This window comes from Marmota flaviventris, chromosome 3, assembly GCF_047511675.1.
Source record: "Marmota flaviventris isolate mMarFla1 chromosome 3, mMarFla1.hap1, whole genome shotgun sequence".
Classification (NCBI taxonomy): Eukaryota; Metazoa; Chordata; class Mammalia; order Rodentia; family Sciuridae; genus Marmota; species Marmota flaviventris.
The window spans coordinates 156,830,676-156,856,324 of record NC_092500.1 but is presented as its reverse complement, the minus strand read 5'-3'; the positions used below and the strand labels follow the sequence as shown (position 1 = coordinate 156,856,324).

General features: G+C 41.5%; 1 protein-coding gene across 3 annotated transcripts in view; it reads right to left on the bottom strand.

The window, feature by feature from the left end:
- Sh3rf1 (SH3 domain containing ring finger 1) overlaps positions 1–25,318 on the bottom strand; it is a 165,511-nt gene extending 140,193 nt beyond the window's left edge. For all 3 annotated transcript variants that reach the window (XM_027927109.2, XM_071610536.1, XM_071610537.1), the window contains exons 1-2: positions 25,198–25,318; positions 23,142–23,629 (exon numbers count right to left, since the gene is read on the bottom strand). In XM_027927109.2, coding sequence (XP_027782910.1) covers positions 23,142–23,534 — 393 coding nt within the window. In that variant the 5' untranslated portion in view covers positions 23,535–23,629; positions 25,198–25,318. The remainder of the gene's footprint in view (positions 1–23,141; positions 23,630–25,197) is intronic.
- Positions 25,319–25,649: the final 331 nt, after the last annotated feature.

Sequence of the window (25,649 nt, the reverse complement as noted above, 5' to 3'; positions counted from 1 at the left end):
AAACATCTGCTAAAATAATACATCTTGGTACCTTACAAACCCAAATCCTAAAGCGGTCTAGATTTTAAAAGAATTTGCTTATGTTTACCATAAGACTAATTCATTTCAGACAATAAATAATCAACTTTAACTATCAACTGCAAGACAACCTCAAAGAAGGAAATAAAATGAACTACTTCCTCTGAACAAATTTACTTAGATTGATGCCTGTGTCTATGGATGAAATGTGAACACAAGATCCCAATGACTGTGCATACTAGTCACACCATAAGCCAATGATTGTCTCAAGCCTCCATTCAAGTTTGTCTGTACTCCACCTAAATCCACTGTATTTTGATAGGACACAGATGAAGTAAGCTTATGTTCTTATACCAGATTAGCAAAAATAGTACATTAACTAAAACTATCTTCTCTCTACCTGTCTATCCATCTCTACCTGTCTATCCTCAAGATCCCACTCTTGCCTACCAGGAGTAAACCACAAAATCCAACTACAAATGTATCAATGAGAGTAAACCTCAGTTTCTGCTACGAGCAACGTGGCCAGAAATATAGCGAATGCAGCTGAAAGAAAAGCAACATCGCTGTGGTAGGTCAGTAATAAAGACTAGTCTTATAACGGCAGGATATCCTATAAAATGAAAATGTAATTTGTAAATCATTTTTAATGCTACAGGAAACCAAAGGAAGGGCAATAGGGGCATATTTGCACAAGACCACCTTCAAAAGCTTCTTTCAATAACACCCAATCTACTGAAGAGAAAAAGAGGTCACATTCGTTTTTAATGAAAGGCAAGCAGAACAATCATAAACACCTGTGCCCATTCACTTGTGCAAATATGAGTTGCTTAAGTCTAAAAGAAAAACAGTTTGTCAAGAGTGCCACATCCATTTTAAGTTGCAGCAACTGAAGGCTCCATGGTTATGAAACTACTACAGAAACCCCAGGACGCTTCACCTGGCCGCTCTGCATGGGGTACCTGAAGCAGCCTCGACTTCCTGAGAATGAGATGATATCACTAAGACTCCCTTTGAAATTTATAACATTCAAAATAGGATTCAGCTATAAGTCATTTCAAATTGAAGCATGAGATATTTTGGAAAGAGCTTAGATTTTTTTTTAAAAAAAGAAAAGTCCTCCAAAATAAAACATAGGTTGGCTAGAGAGTATCAGTTTGCCCCAGCATTTCTTAAAGTTTTCATCTAGGTGTGTTGCACTGACACTATCACTGACATATCAAACTCCAGCTAGGAGCACAGGCAGCCCTCCTTGCCTGCATTCTGTCACTTTCTTCTACTCCACAGACACTGAAGAGGTCATGCTTAATGGCCAAAAAAAATTCACTGCATGCCTAAAGGAGAAAGTAGAAAAGGATAGGCAGGCCTGAGGGTGTGATTATCTATTTAAGCATGCAACTGTATTTTAAACATAATTAGACTAATTGCCTCCCCATCGTAGCAGATGCATCTGCACATGCAATTAATTAGAACTGATTTTTAAAGCCCTGTTTGGAATCCTTTGTTTCTCACTTCCTACAAATCAAATTACCAAGGAACAAATTTAATTTTTCAACTTTTATTTTAAGAGAGACACAAACTTACATTAACTGGGTCTGATCCACTAATGTAAGTCATGTAACTGGCAATTATTTTATTCTGAAACTAAAAGCTCGTTGAAATTTTTTCATCTATAAAATAATTTCCTGGTAAATATGACAACCTTACAAGACTGCTGTAAGGAATAACTTTAGTCATCTCATAGCTGCTCGTCTACAAAAAGGAAGCAGGAAAGAAAGCTCCCTTTTCCAGGAAAATTAGGGAAGTTCATTATTTTGGAAAGCAGTATGGAGATTTCTTGGAAAGCTGGGAATGGAACCACCATTTGACCCAGCTATTCCCCTTCTCGGTCTATTCCCTAAAGACCTAAAAAGAGCATGCTACAGGCACACTGCGACATCGATGTTCATAGCAGCACAATTCACAATAGCAAGACTGTGGAACCAACCTAGATGCCCTTCAATAGACGAATGGATTAAAAAAAATGTGGCATTTATACACAATGGAGTATTACTCTGCATTAAAAAATGACAAAATCATAGAATTTGCAGGGAAATGGATGGCATTAGAGCACATTATGCTAAGTGAAGCTAGCCAATCCCTAAAAAACAAATGCCAAATGTCTTCTTTGATATAAGGAGAGTAACTAAGAACAGAGTAGGGACGAAGAGCATGAGAAGAAGATTAACATTAAACAGGGATGAGAGGTGGGAGGGAAAGGGAGAGAGAAGGGAAATTGCACATGGAAATGGAAGGAGACCCTCAGGGTTATACAAAATTACATACAAGAGGAAGTGAGGGGAAAGGGAAAAATAATACAAGGGGGAGAAATGAATGACAGTAGAGGGGGTAGAGAGAGAAGAGGGGAGGGGAGGGGGGACAGTAGAGGATAGGAAAGGCAGCAGAATACAACAGACACTAGTATGGCAAACATGTAAATCAATGGATGTGTAACTGATGTGATTCTGCAATCTGCAAACGGGGTAAAAATGGCAGTTCATAACCCACTTGAATCAAAGTGTGAAATATGATATATCAAGAACTATGTAATGTTTTGAACAACCAACAATAAAAATTAAAAAAAAAAAAAAGCTGCCTTTCCCCTGTTGCTTTATTATCCATCCACTGGCTGTTCTACCCTAAACAAAAGGTAGCTAGAGAATTATAAAAGGTGTTATTTTATCATATTTTAGCAGAGTAAGAAGAATTGCTGATTGGGAAAAGGGTGACGACTGAAAAGGAAGGTTCAGACAATGAGACTGGAGAAGCAGGTGGGACAGGAGGGAAGGACGCAGGCGGCAAACCAAGAGGGACCGGGGAACAAGTGTGACGGGCTTAGAGACTGTGGTGGCAAAGAGCAGGGTGGACTCGCCAGCTGAGGGATCTTCTCCCAAATAAATATTTACAGAGTGAAAGAACTGTGCACAGCATCCTCAGCAACACCTGAGGGGTGGACCAGGTCCCAAGGGAGATGACTAACAGGTGATCAGTAAGGGACACCCCAGAGCTGCACGCAGGCCTGGAAATGCCAGGCAAAGTCTGAGGGTATGAGGGGGAGCGTGGAGAGAGGGAAGACAGATGTGCAGGCTGGAGACGGCCATATCCTGTGCCTGAGTGCAGGAGGAAAGCTGGAATCTGGAGAGGTGAACAAGGTGGGGTCGCTTGACTAATAATGGTGACACATCTGGGGAGGAGCACAACCTTGTGCTAGGGACTAAAGGGAAGAGAATTCCTGTTCTGAAGACAATAAGGGAATTTGGGGCCTTGTGATCCCAGCCTGAGGAGGTTATCGCGACATTCCTGAAGATGCTGGAAACTCTGAGCTGACCACAGGAACAGAAATAGGAAAGGGGAACCGCCCACATGAACAGACCACTCTGTTTCCCCATGCAGGACTTGCGGCGCTACCTGGAAGGTGTCTGCAGTCACCTGTGGCAGGCAGCAGACCTCCTCCAGCTGCAGCTGCCATGCTCATTTCCAGTGCCCTCAGAACTGCTCAACATGATTGGCAACTTCCAATGGTTTGAATGGTCTGAATGGGTACCTTCCAAATTTCAGGTGTTGCCAATGCGATAATGGTATGAGGAGGCGGGGCCTTTGAGAGGTTATTACATGGCAGGGGAATCTTCCCTCATGAAGGGGTTAAGGTCCTTATGAGAGACTTCATGTGGCAGCAGGTCAGCTTGCCCTTTGGCCTTCTACATTCCTTTCTGAGCAACCACCTTAGAAGCACAGGGCAACCCTCACCCAGGGACCAAAACTGCCAGAACTGCTGGCGTCTTGGTCTTGGACTTCCCAGCCTCCCGAACTGTAAGAAATAAATTTCTGTTCCTTATTAATTACCCCATCTCAGGTATTGTGTTGGGATAGCAGAAATGGACTAAGACATCCTGTTGGAGGATAAGAGGGCACCCTCTATTTCTACATGGGAAGTAGCCCGTGTACCAGTGCACATCTAAGCCTCGGTTCCTTATGTGCATTTAGCAAGCTGTAGCTCCCTAAGTCAATAAGTTGAAGGAAGCATGTGCAGACTTAAGTGTATGCTAATTGGTCAAACATGCAGTCATGTTCATGAGTGCCTCCACAGGCATATTTAAGGTTATTTTATTATATATACATAAATTCATTCTCTCTCTCTCTCTCTCTCTCTCTCTCTCTCTCTCCCTCTCTCTCTGCTCATATTAGAAAAAGGAAATTCATTTCTGACAGTCATCAGGCTCCAGACACTCAACAGAACCAACCCACAATGCAGTTGTGATATGTTGCCAAAGGGGGAGAAGCAAGGATATGGGAAGGCTAATTTGAATCCACACTACATCATATGAGGAAAGATGCTCAAGTCACGACACAGCCGAGATTAATAGGTGTTACCACCCACTCCTTCAACAGTTTTAGGTACAAAAAACAATGTCACTTCTCTTCCCAAGAATACGTTAAGCACAGAAGTTTGCAGAAATACATGAAAAAGTGTTCCTCCCTGTGTTCTCATTATCAAGTGTTCTGGGTTGCTTTAAAAGTAAGTACTGAAGAACACCAACGCTATCAGTTATAAAGGAATTGTATTCACTTCCAAGAGCTAAAAACAGAGATGTTGCTGTAGTTTGCAATTGTGTTGCTCATCTCCTGGGTTTAAAATTTAAAATAATAATAATAAAAAAAGGCTCATAGCAAGATTATTTGTTTAAATCATTCCACAATTACCTTCATAAAAACAACACAAAGTGAAATGCCAAATAAGCATACATGACACTTTAATTCACTCCTCTATGAAAACGTTCAATCTAACTTAAACATCTGAATGACTAACAATCATTTTCCTACTTGCTACATTTTTTCAACATGAGGTTTGCAGAATAATTAACATCAACACACAGCAAGTAAAACTCATTCACTGATTTTATTTGTTATCTTAGCAAATTCTTACTGAGAGCAGACTATGTACCAGGCAGTGTGCCTGCTGCTAGGGATACAGACAAGAACAAATTTAGTCCAAGTTCTGGCCCTCAAAGAGCCTACTCTCTGTTGGGGTGGGGCCGTAAACAAATAAACGTATAACATAATTTATTACATAAGTACCACAAAGAAAAATAAACCAGAGTAAGGCTAGAAGATGGTTGAGAGTTGTCAGGGGCTTGTTTGGAATTGGCGGTCAAAAATGACCTTTGTAAGGAAATGACGGAAGATAAGTGAAAAAACTGAAGGAGCAAGCCATCCTCCCAGGCAGGGCAGGGAGCAGGTACACAGGCTCCACCTTCAAGCTTTTGTGAACAGCAAGAAAACTCTGAGGCTGAAGCAGAGTGTATAAGCTGAGGAGATAAGGTAGAGGAAAAGATAGGACTTGGTTGTACTGCTGAAGTCTAATGACCCATTATATAATATAGCTTTGTGTAAGAGAGACGCGTGTCACACTAATGGAGGTACAAGGAGCTACTCTAAAAGACACAGGTGAAGCTGGGCTTGTGGTGAGCACCTGCAGTCCCAGCTATTAAGAAGGCAGGGGCCCGAGGATCACTTGAGACCAGGATTCTGAGGCCAACCTGGGCAACAATCTTGGCAACACCTCAAAACATAAAACAAAAGACTCAAGGGGAACAATAAGTCTAGTTAGGAGACCCGTTTCAACACATAGACCCTAATCTGGTATTCCTTAAATGTTTTCACTGTTTAGATTTTTATGAGGGGGTAGAAAGAGGGGAGTTACTTCTTAAATTGCATTCTATCCAAAGAAATAAATATAGAAATATTTATACACTCCATAACCCACATTCCTGTGGGTGACTTTATTAGTCTGAATAATTGAAAACTATTGTTTCAAATAATCTCAGTCAAGCAGCCTTAAAAGTCATGCACAAAACAAGATGACCATCCTCCTGCCTTTTATTATAACTACATGAAAGTCATGTAGGAGTGAATAGTTCTTTTGTCCTTAAACAGGCTATTTGAAAAACAGAAGCATACTGTCTTTTATTGTCAATTCATGGTTCACAAAGCCTGTGAGGTTGGCTTTTGTCCTTCAAAAGCTTTTAATGGACAGGTACATTTAAGCCTTATTTTACAGACTGTGAGAAATGGAATGCACTGGGAGCGGTCCACATCTCCCTTTTATGAAAGGAGAGAGATATCAGCAATGCAGGGTGACCTCACCTATAAGGAATGCATCAGTGATATGGAACAAAGGTGGCTTCCTTCTTAAGGAAACACAATCTGTTTCAGAAAACTGCTTCATTACTTTTGAATGATTTAGGGCTGCCCAGCCTACCAGAAACCATCCCATTCTTTAACCTCTATTTATTTTATTAACAAAAACTGTTTTGTGGTATCATTCTTTGTCCAAACGTTAAAGGGAAAAAAAAGCCTTGTGCAATCATTAATCAAAACAATGTATTGTTCAGATCACCTTTGATCATATGTGTTTGTGCCAAATAAGTGTATTTATCAGTTAGAGACTGTAAAGGGCAGATTGGATGCCTACAAGGGTAAGGCCCTGGTATGCTGTCCACATGAGATGTGATAGGGAAAAGCAATTAAATCCACATTGCAGGCCACAGTGCAGAGGGACTACATTTTCATATTTTAGAACATGTTACATTTTCCAGTTTATGAAATTTATCACCACTTCCTTTTTCAAACAGTGATATCAATGCAAAAAAAGTTCTTTGAGAACAAGTGAATTCATTCATGACTAATGTAGATGCCATGAAACCAATAGAACACAGAGTTGCTAAAATATTACTATATTCTTTCAAGATTACAAACATTTAGTTACATTTTTCTCCCCAAGATACTGTGTTAAGATACTGTGTTAAGAACTTTCGGGGGCTGGGATTGTGGCTCAGCAGTAGAGCACTCGCCTAGCACGGGCGGGACCTGGGTTCGATCCTCAGCACCACATAAAAAATAAAGGCATTGTGTTGTGTCCATCTACATCTAAAAAATAAATATTTAAAAAAATTTTTTAAAAAAAAGAATTCACTTTTCTACAGTGATACACACCTATAATCCCAACCACTCAGGAGCCTGAGGCCAGAGGATCACCAGTTCAAGGACAAGTTCAGAAAATTAGCGAAGCCCTAAACAACTTAGTGAGACCCTGTCTCAAAAGAAAAAAATAAAAGGAGCTGGGAAGGTAGCTCAGTGGTAAAGTGCCCCTGGGTTCAATCCCAAATACCAAAAAGAAATGACTCTCTGGACTCAGATATACAGAGTTCTATAAAATCAGCTTTTAAATGTTTTTATGATCATTAAAGTGATTCTGCTATCAAACTATACAATAGCTACATCTTCAACCAAAAGCTACTGATAGATAGTTGCAGTCTAATTACTCCCAAATGAGCAGATTGTATTATCTGGTACATGGTTGCTAATAATTAGCAACTCAGTACAACTGTCAAGTAACACTTAAATGACTAGGAAAATTGATTTTAAGTACCTAATTACAAATCAATTTTTGCCTCAATTTATCTTTGACCGACCAATTCTGTTCTTTGGCTTACTATCCCAGTACGCCTGGTAATACTGCCAAGGAATGGTGACCTTTCAGTCCAAGCACAGAAAATAAATGTGTTGAGGGACTGATGCATTTATGAGCAAAACATAAACTCTTTTTCCATATACTCTCAATTTCAATACATATCACTGAACATAGGCAGGTTAAATTCTAAGCTGGCAACCACCCACAGTTATAGACAGTTACAGATGGGTAGATTATATCATGATAGAATTCCCACTCCTTCCACACAAAGCTCTTCATTCGCAGCGTACCTAGAAACCACAGCACGACATGTTTCTTAAATTCTCCTAGAAATCTGCCATTCTCTTTAATCTATAATGCAAATGATACGTAGATCTAGTGCTCCTGATTTGTAGGTATCAGATAGCTTCTTCTCCCAGGAGAAGTAATAACTCAAGGTATTTCTATGCATATAGTTAAACAGTTGATACATTAACAATCACAGAGAATCAGCCTTGCAGGTATCTGCACCAGAGAGCCATGGGCCCCTGTCATGTTTCATATCACAGCTGGCTGGCTTATGATGTGAGAATTGGAAAGGATCCCTAGGGACTAATTTATTCTTCTAACTGCCCTTTTCTTCCCTCTTTCCGCTTCATTCTCAAGAATTTTAATTTAATTTTGAATGTGCATGTTGCTTCTCGTGGGATTTAAAATGGGGAGGTGCTATTGCTAACCACAGCATTACTTGTGCTTCTGACCATCCACAGGATTACTTAGCACAGGAATTAGTGTATAGATTATCTGCATCAAAACAGAGGCCTTTATTAAATTTAACATTCTCATTCCAAAAATAGATTTGCAAGCAAAGAAATCACAAGGTGTTTGGTAAAAATCAACATGACTGTTGGACAGTTAATTCCCTTTAGTCTATTTCATCTTCCTCAATGTCAGGATGATGTGCCTGGGAACAGGAGTTAAGAGATCACATATTTTACCTTTTATAAGGCTTTTGAATCAACTCAACAGAACATTTTTTTCTAATAAACTAGGAAAACATGATTTCTAGACCACCAAGGTGGGTGCAACACAAATGTTTCAAGAGCCATTCTCAGGAGAATTGTTATTCAGGATCCAATTATAGTCAAGTTTCATGAGGGTTTATGAAGTCTTTGGGTAATACTTTCATTGCTGACTTAAATAACAGAAAAATGATTGGGATTAAGCTCACTAAAAATGTACGTGTGGTTAGGCACTCTCACTTATGAAGATATGAATGTGTCCTAATGAATCATGATATTCTGGAAGATGAGCAATCATTCACCAGTTCCATCAAGGAACAGTTAATGAAGCCAGGTATGATGGTACATGCCTATAATCCCAGCAGCTCAGGAGGCTGAGGCAGAAAGATCACAAGTTCAAAGCCAGCCTCAGCAATTTGGTGAGACCCTGTCCCAAAATACAAAATTAAAAAGGGCTGGGGATGTGGTTCAGTGGTTAAGTGCCCTATGAGTTAAATCCCTGGTATATACATACATACATACATACATACATAACAGTTACCTAACCCAATACTTAATACTTTTACCACAGTAAAGAACAGAAAGAGCTGGGTGGTATAGCTCAGTGGTAGAGCACATGCTTAGCATGGGTGAAACTCTGGGTTCAATCCCCAGCACAAACGTATGTACAAACACACATGCGTGCCAAAAAGAAAGTATAAAAAGATTTGCTCCTATTCTTAAGTTCCTTATACTTTGGTACGGAAGACAAAACTAAAACACAATTAGAGAACAATTAAATACCACGTGTGGGCAGAGAACACTCAAAATCAATGTAATAGACAAGCTGTAGGGCTGGGGTTGTGGCTCAGTGGTAGAGCGCTTGCACAGCATGTGTGAGGCACTGGGTTCGATCCTCAGCACCACATAAAAAAAAATAAAATAAAAATAAAGGCATTGTGTCCATCTACAACTAATATATATATATATATATATATATATATATATATATATATATATATATATTTAAGTCTAAATATGTATATTTATATTTTAAAAAAACAGACAAGCTATATATGTGTTTAAGATCAAACATCCATATCATTACAAACATTTATTAAAGAAATAACATTTGGATTGACATTTTCTGATTTCCTGTTAATAGTTGCAAATTACTGCCACTACCTTAAGGATTACAGAAACAGCAGGAGGCAGTTTAATTGGGAAGGTGGTAAAAACTATAAGCACTCAAATAAAAGACACAAGAAAATTAAAGAGAAAATCCGAAGTTGAACTAAAGTATGAATCAGCAGTGTAGTGGGTTACTTTTAAAGGAAGGCAAAACCAGAGGTAAAAACAAGCAGCATGCTCAGGAGGGTCACATGATGGCCCTTGCACAACACGAAGCCCTATTCAGAACTTTATTACCACGCTAAGAGCTCTTCAGGACCTGAACCCCAGCAAGATGAGCAAGAGCTGGAGAGCGTCCAAAGGAGAGTGACTGAAATGATTAAAATGTTCGGAAATGAGTCCTAAGAGGACATGGAAAGCAAACACAGTTATTTAGCTCAGATAAAAGATGGCTAGGGAGGAGGTCAGGGCTGCACAATAGCCTGCAAGGTCAGGAAGAAGAGCGGACTAGGGAGCACTTCTTTTTCCATTAACATGGGACGAGACGTGGAAGGAGATTAAATTGCAAGGACAGGGATTTAAACTTGATACAAAATGAAAACTTCCTGGCTAAAAAGACCAAAAGGCATTAAATAAGTTGCCAAAAGCTTTGAAATATCCTTCTTAAGACACTTTTTTAACATACAGTAAATGACGGTTTTCATAAAGTGTTCACCCAGTGTCCTTTCTTACCCTATAAAATCAGTATGTGATTTAACATAAATTAGAAGCTCATTTAAAAAAAATAAATAAAACTATTGAAAGCTGAAGCATAGCAAGGTTCCTTCCTGACTGTTGCTGCATTTCTGAAATTCATCAAAGAGTTGTCAGTTAAATAAATGCATCTGTTTATACACACGACTAAAATCAGAAATGGTTTTAGTCAATTAAAAAACACATGGGGCTGGGGATGTGGCTCAAGCGGTAGCACGTCCGCCTGGCATGCGTGCGGCCCAGGTTCGATCCTCAGCACCACATACAAACAAAGATGTTGTGTCTGCCGAAAAAAACTAAAATAAATAAAGAGAGAGTTTTTAAAAAAAAAAAAAACACAACCAGTTTTTTTAGATCAAAAGAGACATAAAAAGAGTCACAACATGAACAAACTGACCAATAACATTTACACAACATAACCTTAATACTATGAAAGTAGCAGGAAAAATGGGGAAGGGTGGAAAAGGTAAACAAATGACTAAAACACAACATACACAGAGGCATACATCCTTTCTCTCCCTCCCTCATTCGTATGCATGTGTATGTATATGTATATACATATGCATTCTTATGAGTGGCATTCCAACACCATATGAAGGCATGAGAATCCTTCCTAACATTAATTTTTAAAAATTAGAACTGCACTGCAACACACACCTAATTTCCCTTACAGAAAGTCTTAGGTACTGCTGTAGATTGGATCCTTAATGTTCTCCAAAGGCCATGTGTTAAAGGCTCGGCCTCCAGACTGGGGAGCCTACTGGAAGTCAGGTCCCTGAGGACATGTCCTTGCCTCCCCTTCTCCCCTCCTCTCCCCTCCCTTCTCCTCCCCTCTTCTCTTCTCTCTCTCTCTCTCTCTCTCTCTCTCTCTCACCATGACATAAACAGACTCCTCAACCACACCAGGTGGTGGCAGGAGCATGAGGTACTGTGCCACAACAGAGCCAAAGCAACAAGGCCAAGCAACTATGGACTGAAACCTCTGAAACCATGAAATAAACTTTTCCTCTTTTAAACTAGTTATCTCAGGCATTTTGTCACAGTAAGGGGGAGATGACTAACATAGAGAACCAAGTCTTTTCAATACTAAAGAAAGAACTAAGTCAAAAAAAATATTATATTAAACTCTTTGAACTGTTATTTTCCTACATAGGGAGGGAGGAAGAGAGGATAAAAACAGTCACAGATGGTACACGATGAATTCCACTGGACAGATATCATAGACTAAGAGAGGAAGATGAGGTACTAGAGATAGTATTGCTTACCATTGTCTGTTACAGATTAAGTACACAAAAGCTGATTTAACCAGTATCACACTATAATCAGTGGTAGAACCAATACTAAACTACATATCTAATATAATTTGTAGTTTCCAACTTATAAACTGCCTGGTTACCTAACACTTAAGTTGGCTGTTTAAATAGTATGAAATGTCCTATAGCATTAACACTGTAGGTGTTGGTTAATTAAATTACCAGGACCCACCCACCCCCAACACACACATGCCATTTATTTAACATAGCTGTGATGTGATACTAAAAGTTATAATTTCTAGAAAGTGAAAACTGAAAGTATCAATGTTCATTAAGCAACTACTAGGTACTGAACACTGAGGGTTCCTTATGGACTTGGAAAACAATCACCATCATTTTATAAGTGAAGAAATTAAGGAAGGAAGTACCTTGCCCAAAGCCACATATAAAACAAGAAATAGAGAAACTCTTCCTGATGCTAAGCCCCCACCTTTTCTCTGTATCACATTTTCTGTGCAGTAGGAACCACCAAGTACACAAAAAGAAGTATTCAGGAAGAAGTCGAATGCTCTGCATTTCCCCTGAAATTTTTTTGAAAAGACTTTGTATTCTTTGGCATCTTCCCTATGCTTGATGAAACCTTTCTCTGTATTCTGGGCTTACCCATGCTATCCGTAGTGAGGGTGACCATATGGCCCTGTCTGCCTGACAGTCCTGGCTTACTTCTGTTGACTCTGCAAGATTACCAACAGCATCCCTGTCCACTCTCCACCATGTCCCAGTGTGGAGGAAAAATTTCAGGGTTACTCCCACTAGAATTGCCTCCTCCAGAGTTGCTGGCCCCAGAGAAACTTAGTTGCCTGCTGCTAGGGTTGAATGTGTCCCCCAGTCTCATATGTTGGGAGATTAGGCTCCAGTGCAACAGCTTATTAAGACAGGATCTGACTGCTGGGATTTCAGAGTGTGACAATTTTACATGAGGATAATATTCAAGCAGAACGGAGGTAGATCACGGTGGGCAGATGAAGCCTATTGAGCAAACCAACCCTACTTGTGCCTGAGCTTAAATCAGGCCTCTAAACTGTCCTCACTCCTCTGCCTTGCTCACTTCAAAACTCCACGGAGCTGGGCACAGTGGCACACGCCTGTCATTTCAACAGCTCAGGAGGCTGAGGCAGGAGGATCGCGATTTCAAAGCCAGTCTCGGCAATTTAGTGAGGCACTAAGCAACTCAGCAAAACCCTTTTGCTAAATAAAATATATATTTTTAAAAAAACACAGATTTTCTCCCAATTCATCTGAAGGTTCCATGGCAGACATGGTGTGGGTTTAAGGGCCAGCAGAGACAGACTACTGCTGCCCAAGGGTGACTGGCGAGACTCATGTCTCATCCTACCAAGATGATATCGAGATACCAAACTCAGTTTATTCTAAGTGTCTGTTAGTTGACCTTTGCTAGGGTAACTATGCATAAAATTTCTGGGCTGCAAAGAACTCGGACATCAGGTAAGCCTCATTTGATAAATGAAGAAACCAACTCAGGCCTACGGAAGAGAAAGCACTGGCCTAAAAGCACAAAGCCAGGTCTGGAAACTAGGTCTCCTCACTCTTTCCACCGTCTAGGAGATCTTCGATTCTGCACATGATACATTCTCATGCCTCACACATTAAGACCCAATGTTTTTCTGATGACAGATTTGGACTTTCTTCAAATAGGTGATATATAAACATTTCAAGCTGTCACATGACGGTGCCTTTCAACCGACACTTCAGTGCCAGCAACATCACAGCCTTGGTGCAACAGTGTTAAACAGCCTCAATATCTTCTAATATTCTACACTTCATAAAAATGAGAAAAGGAAAAAAAAAAAGTGTCACTACTAGTACAATCAAGACAGGAATGAAAATAATTAGGCCTCTCAAAAACGGCAAAAATATTTAGCCTCATAGATGTAAGCTCTTCGATTGTGTTCAACTGTGGGAAGAGATGGAGATCAAAAGCTGTGCTTAAAACCTAAGTTTTATGGGGCTGGGGCTCAGCAGTAGAGTAAGTACTTGCCTCCCACGTGTGAGGCACTGGGTTCGAGCCTATGCACCACATAAAAATAAATCAATAAAATAAATATATTATTTATTACTTAAAAATTCTTTTAAAAAAACACGTTTTATAATGGAGCGAAAAAAATGAAAGATTTGCTAACTAAATGTTACCTTGAGTAGTCTGAGCAGATAATGAAAATTTAACGCTTGAAATTTAATTTTATTACATTTATTAATGTTTAATCTAGGTGTTCAATTGGTTTTGGTTTTGGTTTTGGTTTTTTTGCCTGTTTGTTGTGTGTTTTTTGCAGTGATGGCGTTCAAACCCAAGGCCTCGCGTATGCTGGGCTAATATGTGTTCACTGTTTTGCTCCTTATAGATTTAAACACCAGGCAGATATATACTTTAAAAATGGAGGAATACCTTTAGCAGTACAGGAAATAAAATCTCCTTGTTACATACCTAACATTCAACTTTAAAATACTAGGGCTCATACCAACTTCCAGGGATCTTACACAAATGCCAGGGCTGTTTGGATCCTACATTGATATTCTTACTCTATTGCTATGGTATTACTTTGGGGGAACCTTACCTAAATTATAACTGGACACGGAATATCCTACAGCAAACCCTATTTTCATTTCTGTATAATTCTTCATTGCTTAGGACCACTCACTACATTTTAAAATAATGAAAATTCACTTCTGTTCATCGTTTCAAAAGAAACTTTTCCTTACCCAAAAAAAAAACCCGTTAAAGAATTTACTTCCTGAGGCTAACAGAAAAACGCTCAAACTTGACAGCCATGTCTTTCTGCACTATATTTAATGTAACTTAAAAATTCATTTGCACATCCTCCTACTGCTCACTTTTTCCATGTTTCACAACACAAATAATCTACTACTTCCCTGCTACTGTCAGCCATCTGAAATGGCACCTCCATTCCCTTCCCAGCTACCCTGAAAGAGCCCACTCACACATCTATCTTTAAAATGGCTGTGTTTACAGCTACCCATATGTCGCCATTCATGAAACAACTGCTACCAACCACCCTCTTGACTAGGCATTGGCAGGCACATAGGCTGGAAAGGGACCCACGTGAAGGGTAGCCAGGGCTCAGCATATTTTTTTAAGGTTGCTACTCTCAGAAGTCCCTGAAACAAAAAAAATCAAGTGGGGGCGTGGGGAGGAGATATGCATATCCTTCCTGCTAAATCTTGGGGAAGGAGAGGGCTTCTAAGTTCCCAAGTGAGGGAGTCTTAGTGGCAAACCTCTGATCACTCAATTTCTACCCTAAGTACACCTCACTACACTCTGCTTCCATGCAAACGAGGCTTGCCTGCTGTCTGTGTTCCTCCCTCTGTCGCCATGTGTAGTATTTCTACCTTGAGGACACATCACTACGTGGACTAGATTGCCACACTCATGGATCCTTGTTAACAACCCTGCTACAGAGAGAACTGCAAAAATCATTTGAGTTCTGGCCTCAAGATCAAAAAGATCTTCACATATTATTGTCTTGGGTTTTCTTGAACCATGTTAAGCCCAAGACTGGAGAGGGTAAGGATTAATAAATGGAGCAAGCGTCTGTGGGGCAAAGCAGGCATTCTCCCTGTGAGAGCTGAGAGAGTTAAAGGATGGCATTGTGCCAAGGGGAGCCAGGGGACCTTGGGAGGCTGAGGAAGAGATAATGGACAAGAGAAGAAGAGAGGCAGGCATTGAGGACTGCCCCTACTCCATGCACCTATTGGACCTCTGCTTTGATTCCTCCCCTCCACTGAGACAATTAACTAATTAGGAGGCAAAAAGAGCAATTTGAGAAAGCAACTGAGGGAAGGAAAAGGACCCTTCTCCTCCACACTCCCCTTTCAACCACTTGGCATACAGACCACAGCTGCAAGGAAGTACAGACGGCTGGGAGACAGGAAAGAGAACAAACTGTGAAGTTCAGCACCTGATGATACAGAAGCCAGGTGAGGAGCTGCAGCTAAAGGCAGGGGGCAGAGGTGGAAACTTGTCCCCTAATTTTCCCTTTCCCTGCCCAGCTGGCAACAACTGAATAATCTTTTCTCTTCTTTCTCTCCTTCAGTCACCCAAAGGAGATTTTTTTTTTTTTTTTTTTTTTTTTTAAAGAGGGCTGGAGCAACAGTGATACTCAGTGATGTGCAATTGTTTCAGTCAAGGTCGGACTGCATATACAACTGGAGTCCCATAAGATGATAATGGAGCTGAAAACTTCCCATCATGTAGTGACATCCAAACTGTCATAATGTCACACTGCAAGCATCATTCACATGTAGTTGGTAATGGTGTAAACAAACCTACCACACTGCCAGTCATATAAAAGAAGAACACAAGCCAGGTGCGGTGGTGCACACCTGTAATCCCGGCGCCTCTGGAGTCTGAGGTAGGAGGATTGCAAGATCAAACCCAGCCTCAGCAACTTAGCAAGACCCCGAGCAACTTAGTGAGACCATGTCTCTAAATAAAACATAAAAAGGGCTGGGGGACTGTGGCTTAGTGGTTAAGGATCCCTGGAATCAATCCCCGGTACCAAAAAAAAAAGAACTAATCTCACATTCCCATTCTGGGTAGCTCTACATCAAAACACTGTATCCAATTTATTATCATTTCTTATCAATTACTTGTGTTCTCACCACCCAAAAATTATACTCTTTTGTGAGGAAGACAATAACTACTTTTTTAAAAATTTTTTTTAGTTGTTGAGGAACATTTATTTTATTTATTTATTCATATGTGGTGCTGAGAATCAAACCCAGTGCCTCACTCATGCTAGGCAAGAGCTCTACCACTGAGCCACAACCTCACCCCAATAACTACTTTTATAATAATTATTCTTATACATCGATTTACATAGTCTTTACAATCTTCCAAGTATGTGTACATCAATTCTCGCATTTATCCATAAGAATCTATTAATAGGCTAAGTGTTATCCCTATTTTACAGATTGTGAGGAAACAGCACAAAAAAGAGGTTAAAATATTGAGAGAATGTGTGGCTTAGGGTCCCTAGAAGTGAGCAGTGGTTCACTCATTCATTTAGCAAGCCTCTTGTGAGTGTATACTACGCATCAGACACTACAAAGGGTTCTGAAAAGTCAAAGATGAACCTAACTCAGCCCACCATCCCCCACTTGTCTACCTCCAAGCTCTCTGCAATCGAGCTCAGGTTACAGATAAATAAATGAACTGGCAAGTCACCAACTAAGCCTCGATGAAGTTCTATTTATATAAAAGAAATCCAAAATACTATATGCATACCCATATAACTATATATGAAAAGATACAGAAGTTATATACATTCTTAATAACATACACATCTATAATGTCGAATGTTTACAACCAAAATGCTTTTATGTACTCCTTTTGAAATTTACATTTTTTCCCTTTTTTTAAATACTACTCTCCTCCAAGAGGAGTTGGGAGATATATATGACTGTGGTTACATAAAAAGTGTGATATCAAAAAAAAAAAAAAAGTTATAAAACATTTCTCTTTTTAAATTACCATGGAGTGTGAACCTCAGTCTCCCTTTCCCATTCCTGCCTTCTACCCCACTCAAGATGACAAAGCCTAGGGCTGGAGCAGGAGCATGGACCTGGATTCAACCCAGTATCACAAAAAGGGGCCGCAGGGGGCAAAAGGAAAGATAGATAGATAGATAGATAGATAGATAGATAGATAGATAGATAGATAGATAGATAGATCGATCGATCAGAGCCTGACATCAGAGATGTCACCACTAAGTCTGACTTAAGAATACTATAAAGCTCAGGGGTAAAACAGACATGAGCCCTGGAGCAGGGGTCCAGGATAAAAGGAATAAAGTACAAGGTCAAGAATATCTGCAACAAATGTTATTTGTCCAAAAAGACTCAACTTTCCTATTTCAATTCAGTCATTCTGAAACATCAAAACAGCTCCCTCAACCAAACTACCACATTAAATGTCATGCCTAGGTCCAGTATGAGTTAGTATACACCCTCATTCCCATCTACACAGACATCCTTTCTTTGACAGTGTTGGTACCAACCCTTCCACAGATGAGGGAGGCTTGTTCTGACCACTCTACTCCACCCTGAACTGTACATTTCATCCCAGGAGCACTCAGCACAAACTTCATTATGTGGACTCATTCTCTACCTTATTCCACCAGTTGGAGCTACACAATATGCTGCCTTATTTGCATTTCTTATGCATTCTGCCTCCCCAGAATGCAAACTTTCTGAACAAAAACACACACTGATGCCACCTGTCCTGGCATTGTATAGATCACGGCATAGAACTGAGCCTGAGAGATCTTCACCAGTAACAGTACGTCCCGCAAAGCACTTCGTCAGACTCCAATTAAGGATGAATCCAGTTGGTTCAAGACGGGAGATTAGCAAGAGTTCTCTACTCTTTTGTCCCTTTCCTCCAAAACTTTGTCATATAAGCCTCATTTTCTTCCAGCATTCCTTTCTACTTTATGAAATTGTTAACAGGCAATTGGGCAGTGGCGGTGGGTAGGAGGGTCTGAACTGCTTCCCAAGGGTATTCCACCTCAGAAGAAAAGATGCAGATGGGTTAGGCCACCACAGTCCTCTGGGGGAAACAAGGACTGAAGGGACTGGCAGTGGACCAAGAGGCCACTCAAGGGGGTGATCTTTAGAAGCATGCACAGTCAGCCGTGGCTGCCGTCACAAAGAACCACAGACTGTGTGGCTTCTACAACACAGAAATCTGTTTTCTCACAATTCTAGAGCCTGGAAGTCTGAAATCAAAATGTTGGCAGGGCTCTTTTCTTCTGATGTCTCTCTCCTCGGCTTACAGATGGCCATCTTCTCCACCTGTCTTCCCATGGTCTTCCCTCTCTTGTCTGATCTTCTATTCATATAAGGACTAGTCATCTTGGATTAGGGTCCATGCCTATGACCTCATTTTACCTTAACCACCTTTTTAAAGACCACTTCTCCAACAGAGCCACATTCTGAGGTATCAAGGATTAGTATTTCAATAAGAAGGATTTTGAAGGATACATTTCAGCCCATAAGAGTAAAAAATTGGAAAAAGGAAAGGAGGTGAGGTTGTGGCTATGAAGAAATGAAAGCACACGTGGTGCTTGCAGGGAAAAGAGAATTTCACCCATGTTCCTTCATATTTAGATTTCTCTACCCTTCCTCTGTCCCAATCCTTTGACTCCAAGCTCCAAGCCCAGGTCAGTTCTAAATCTCTGCTCATCATCCCAATCCCAATGATCCACCTTTCCAATCCCAAGTGAAGAGTCCTTACTTCTCTGGCACCCATTTAGCCCTTAACCACCCCTTGTGGTGGTTCTTAATGCCTTGTAGGTTAACAGACTTGAGGCTTGTCTTTAATTATTCCTGCAGCTTGCAGCTTGCTCAGTTCACGGCTCACCTTCTGTCAGTTCTTCCTAGGAGTCAAGCCCCTCCTGCTATAGGTCAAGGTCTTTGAATGCTCTTCCCTTCTGCCCCTTCTCCAGTCCAGCCCCACTCATAAAATTAACATTATTTCACTGTTAAGATCTTACTTAATACCTCTTCCTCACTGAAAATTTTGAGACCCCCACACATACACTTTTCTGGGGGAAGGGTGGGGGTCAGCAGGCATTAAATCCAGGGGTGTTTAACCACTGAGTTACATACCCAGCCCTTTTATATATTTTTTAATTAGAGATAGGGTCTTGCGAAGTTGCTGAAGCTGGCTTTGAACTGGTGATCCTCCTGCCTCAGCCTCCCAAACTGCTGGGATTACAGGCATGCACCACCACAAAGGGCTACACATTTATTTTCACATGAAACACAGATCCTTCTCCTATGGGCTCCTCTTGCTCTCTGTCATAGGACTTAACACCTTTAGTTACATATCTGAATTGCTGTGTTATTAATATCTCTCCTGAGAGACTGACCACACACTCAAAAGTTCATGTGCAGGGCTGGGGTTGTGGGTCAGTGGTAGAGTACTCGCTTAGCATGTGTGGGGCACTGGGTTTGATCCTCAGCACCACAAACATACATACATACATACATAAAAGTTCATGTGCAATAGGCTGGGGATATATGTAGCTCAGCTGTAGAACACCTGCCTAACATGAGTAAAACCCTGGGTTTGATCCCCAGCATTGCAAAAAAGAAAAGAAAGTTCATCAGCAGAATCTACCTCTGGTCTGTCCATCATTACCTATCCAGCTGGTGTAGAATTTGGCACCTAATAAGTGCTTAATAAAACTTGTTAAATAAAATAAAGGACAAATGAAAAGTAAATTAGTGTGAATTAGTGGTCATGTGATCTATTTTTGTTGAATAAATTCACATTGAGGTGGAGACAGTATAAAATCATTAGGTAATGATATCTAGGTGGACGAACACATGTACTGTGTTATTAGTAGATCTCAAGTCAATGGAATTACACATTGAAAGCAGAAATTTATTCTATTAGGTCACAATTCTATAGGAATTACTTAAAAACTACTTAAATATGTTCTTCATCATTCACACATACACACACAATATATATAAAGAGGATTAGATAGACAACAATGTTCTACAGGCACCCGGTTTAGTGCATTAAAACAGTATGTATCTGCCATCTCCTTCTCCCTATGGCTCATTCTGCTGCTTGACTCTAGCCAACAACCAACCAATAGGAACTCTTTATTCCAGGTAAAGAACTGTCAGATCCCATGGTGACTCCAATCTAACACTTACTCTTTCTTTTCTCCTTCATATTAGACAGGAAACACTAAAATTCTGGGAACAAGATGTGTGTCACACATTGGAAATGTTCAGATCTGCTGATAACATTCAATCTACCCTGGCTAAATGCATGAGGAAGCCACATGGTCACAATCTAATGTAACACAGAACATAACTAGTAAACTCAAGCAGCATTCCACATGTTATCACTTTCAGCTTTGCACAACATGTGGAAACAGGCACACGGCACCATTTGGTTGTGTCAGAACATCTGAGGGAGGAGGATGCACGTTTGGGATTTATTACCCTGGCTCACCTCAGGGAAGTGTCCCAAAGAGTGTATTACACTGCCACGTGGCTGTATGTTACAGAATTCTTTCTTTTAAAAGGAGTATGTTCTAGAGATATTATTTACTTTCAGGTGCTTGGAGCATATGGGTAGCCTTGGTTATTCTGAATACTTGCAAAAGCAAAAGATACCAGTAAATGCTAAAGAGTAACTAGAGGGGAAAAAAAAAAGTTGTTCTTTTGATAAGTATTCTATCATTTGCTTCAACCCAACCACCAGTAGTAGTAGTAACAGACACATCTGTTTGAGTCACTTCAACTGTTTCACATGAATTATAAGGCTCAGGTTCAGTTCAGCTTCTTGGCAAGTAATTTGTCTCATGCCAAAGAAAAAAATGGAAGCAAATTAGGAAAATCACACATGCCAGAAAAATAACAACAACATGATCAAAATCTCCAAACAACTTACCTAAGAAAAGTGAAGTTCAATCTTAGGAATACAGCAGTTCAGCTCTTTCACTTAAATAGCATTAAATGGTCAATTTTTATGTTAGAAAGAAAACTTAAAATTTAATGGACATTAAGTGGAATGTTTGAGCCTCTCCTTTTTAGCAGTGAAATTCCTTTTTATCAGTGATCAAACACTCAACACATTCCGCACAACAGGTATGGTGTGTCAACAACCAAGACACTCCTCCTCACAGCCGGAAGCCATGTTTTCTCTAGTCTAATTAAGAGGGAAACAAAACCTCTCCTAAGATGCAAATCTACCCCTTCATTAACGAAGGTAAGCAGACCAGGGTCCGGAGTCTTAGAAATTATCACTTGATCACTAGTTCTGAGGTGAAAATATTCATGAATCCATATACACTAATCAAGATAGTCAAAAAATAAAGGTAAAAAGGAAAGCAGGTCAATTTCACAACATGTGGGCTCCAGATAAGGAAAGCTTCCCTAACCTAGAGTTTTCTGTGTGTGTGTGTGTGTGTTGTTGTTGTTTTGTTTTGTTTTTGTTTTTTAAACTGGTGACTGAATCCAGGGTCTCCTTCATTCAAGAGAAGCACTCTACCATTAAGTTATATCCTCAGCCCTTTTTTTCTTATTTTTTGTTTTGAGACAAGGTTTCACCAACTTGCCTGGACTGGCTTCTAACAATCCTCCTGCCTCAGCCTCCCCAGTCCCTGGAATTATGGGCGTGCCTGGCCATATCACCTCGTCTGGTTCTTTAAAAAAGGAAATTAAATATGAATCAAAAGAAACCTGATAGTCAAATGAGGAAACTGTACTCTAACGAACCAAACAATGGTTTACACACTTCACATCCAGTGATGTAAATGCATTATATCATTTGCTAAAGATGAGCCTGAGAAAGCGGTAAGGGGACTACCACTCAGTTGTAGTTGTCTGATATCCACATCCGTAAATTCATATTATAATGCTATCCTAACAGGAAGTTCTATATTAAATGAAAAAAGTCAATTTTGAATTTTGACTATCAGCATTTCAAAAAAAAATTCTCATCCAGCTTAATTACTTTCTAAAAGTAGATTTTTACGAGTTTGGCCAATTACCAAAATTGCTTCTTCCAACAAAAATGGAACCATTTTCATTATCTGATGTCCATGACTATTTTTCATTTTTGCAAAAACTGACAAAAGCCCATCTTATCAGGAAGCCAGCGTATGCAACACAATTTATATTTATGTGGAATACTCCACCTTCTAGAAATTTAAATTGTAACAACTGTGCAAATATTTAACTTCACCTAAAATTACTTCAGCCCAACCCCAAGAAAAATCATTTTGATGGAAATATTTCATTTCACTACCTGTAAAGCCCAATATAAAGCTAGATGGTTCAGCATAGTCCTAAGTGATATTCTGTTGCTATGGCAACGAAACTCTACTACCTGTGGCCATGATTTGTTAAGAATTCCTCCAACCAGTAAATTCTGTGCTGTGCATTCATAAAATCAGGAGAATGACTCTAAGCAACACAAAAAAATAAGGATTGATTTCCTACTTATGCTCTATCCACATGCATATTTACAACATAAATATGCATATGTACACACTCCCACAATTATGACTCCCAACTCCACAAAAAGGGGAAAACCATATCAAATTTCATTTTAAAATAGGGACGAAAAACTGCTGTTTTAGATTTCATTGAATAAATGCCGTTTCCCAAAATATACCTTAAAAAACAATAGAGACTAGCTGGAAAAAATTTTAAAAACAAGAAAATTATATTATTTACATCCTACCTCATTCCAAGATGGAAAAAGAAAAAAATAAAGATCGTGAGGTATAGAGGTATAATGTCCAATCTGTTCCAGTAAGTGTTGCTTCTTAAGCAGTGAGCTGATTTAGAAAACATAAAGCTAAAGAATACAGAAAAATATGGTCACCACAACATTTATTTACCAAATTGCCTCTGGAGGCTACTCACCCTCACTGGGGGGCTCCAGGCTTGCACCCGAGGCTGCTGTCCACACTGGGAGCTCTGCAGATCTTTTGCGCTACAATTAGCCACAGTGCTGCCCTGAGCCCTTAATGCGTTTGTGCAGTTGGTCCCACTGCCCCCACTAGGGCTAGGTTTCCAAGGCCTCTGCTTGATGCCATCCAGAAGTCTGACCAGCAGGATGTTACTGGGAAGCTCCTCAACACCAGAGCCAACAAGAGTCCTGCACTCGGGACATCTGAGTTCATTCCGGGAACCTACTATCCCCAGCAAACACCGTTTGCAAAACGTGTGCTGGCAAGGCAAGACTTTTGCAGAAGCATCCAGGCGTTCTAGACACACAGGACACTCCAAAAGATCCAACAAGGCAGATTCATCCATCTTGATCTACTTTACTGAGAAAAGGGTTTCAGAAATGTTCATAGTTGTATGCAGCTCTTAAAATGATTCATGTAACATCCATTTCAGACTTTGCTCTAGAGTCATGAGGAAAGGAGGAGGAAAGAGAAAATTAGCGTTATCTGGAGAAAAGTTCAGAGGAGCCAAGAACCAAAAAGTATACAAAAGTGCTTCCTCTGCATGGCGCAGCTTTGCTTTGGAATGTGGTTCTAAACTCCAAAGTCAACAATTAAAAAACAAACAGGGTTTTTAAACAACTCAGAATTAATTGCTAATACTATCTAGGAGTCTGCTGTGCAGAAATGGCTATCAATTATTTTACAGGACTCCTGAAATAAACAGGGTATATGAAATGCAGTAAAGAACATTTTTTCAGCTCTGAAAGTTGCCTCAGTACAGTCTTCAACTCAGAGGAGAAGCTGAACAGAAGCAATTGAGTTTCCTCTACCTGAAATTATTTTAAACCTAACGAAGTTCCCGATTTTTAAGCCACTTCAGCGTTTAAGAAACCAAATCTCACGTGACCCTGGTGGCAAGATTCCAATAATAAATACATATGTTGCTTCTCTGTCTTAAAAACAACTGTTTAATCTTGTCCAACCCAAGACCTTAAGGTTGAAAATTCTTAAGGATATAAGATGGGCTTGAAAATAGCTAAGACATCACAGCACCCTTGGTGGTAGTGGTTGACAAACTCCGAATAACAGATTTCTGAACGGCGGGTCCTAATCCCATTCAGAAAATCTAGCAAAATTACCACCAAAAGAATTCGACAATGGAATGCTGAGCTGAAAACTGTGAGCATAATATGAAAATGGGGCCCATTCAGGAAGACGCATTTATAAACCAGTTACTGTTCCACGCAACCCCACCACCACCACCGCCACCACTAAAATAAATGTAAATGTGAATGCCTAGGAGCAAAGGGGTGAAAAGTGAAAAGACTGGGATGGCAGCACCGACAGCTGTTCTGGACCAAGTAGGGGTTGGGGAGCTCCAGGGCTGAGCCCCCTTACGCGCGGCGGAGCACAGGTAGTCCCCGACCCCGCAGGAGGCGCGGCGCCGCCCGCCGCAGACACACCCCGGAGCCAGGTGTCCGCGGCGCAGGCAGAGGACGGTCCAGGGCTGGGGCTGCGGCTCGGGCTGGGGCTGGGGCTCGGCCGCGGCCGGATGGGTCCGGGAACGGGGATCTCACCCAACAGCCTCATCTCCGTCTCCCATCAGGTCAGGCTGAGGACAGAAAATTCCCCCCACGACTGCGGGAAGTTTTCAAGGACTTAAAAATAAACGTGCAGCCTTAAGTTGCGAAACTCAGCCCCACAAAGTGCCCTGGGAAGCAGATCTGTCGCCCCGCAGAGATGAGGCGACTCCCGGGAGAGCCAGCAAGCCATCCGGGAAGCTGAGGCGCTGGGCTGCGCCCGGGGAAACCGCGGCACGGAGCCTGGGCAGCTTCCTGCCCGGAGAAGGCAGAGAGGCCGCGGGCTCGGTTCCCGCAGGTCCCGGTGGCCGGCCCAAGGAGACGCGCGGGTGAGGGGGCAGAGACTGACCAGTGCGGGGGTGGGGGGACACAGCGACCTCCGCCGCCTTCGCGGCGAGGGTCTGCCGACACCGGGTCCCCCGGCCCCGCGCCCGCCGCGCGCCCTACCTCGCGCCTCGGCTCCTCCTCTTTGTTCGCGGCCCCGCAGAGGCCGCCGGGGCCGGTGCAGATGCGGCCCCGCCGCGCCCGCCGCTCGCTGTGTCTCTGACGCCGCGGTGGCACCGGGAGACTCCTCTCTGCTGCCCCCCTCACGCGCGCACACACAGCACGCCGCCGCCGCCGCCGCCGCCTCCCACTTTCCCAGCCAAGGAGGGCGGAGGAAGAGGAGGAGAAGGAGGCTGAGCCGCAGCCGTCGCCCGGGGCGCGAGGGGGCGGCCCCGCGCTACAGCGCCTCCCCCCGGAGCGGCAGCCGCACCTCTGGGAGGCGCCCGGCACCGCGGCTCTCCCGGCGCTGAGCTACCTGCGCGCCCGACCCCTTCGGACCCAGGGGCAGGATGGGGGCGGCGGCCGGAGGAGACGCTGCAGGAGCCCGGGGCCCGGGAAACCAGATCCCTGGGGAG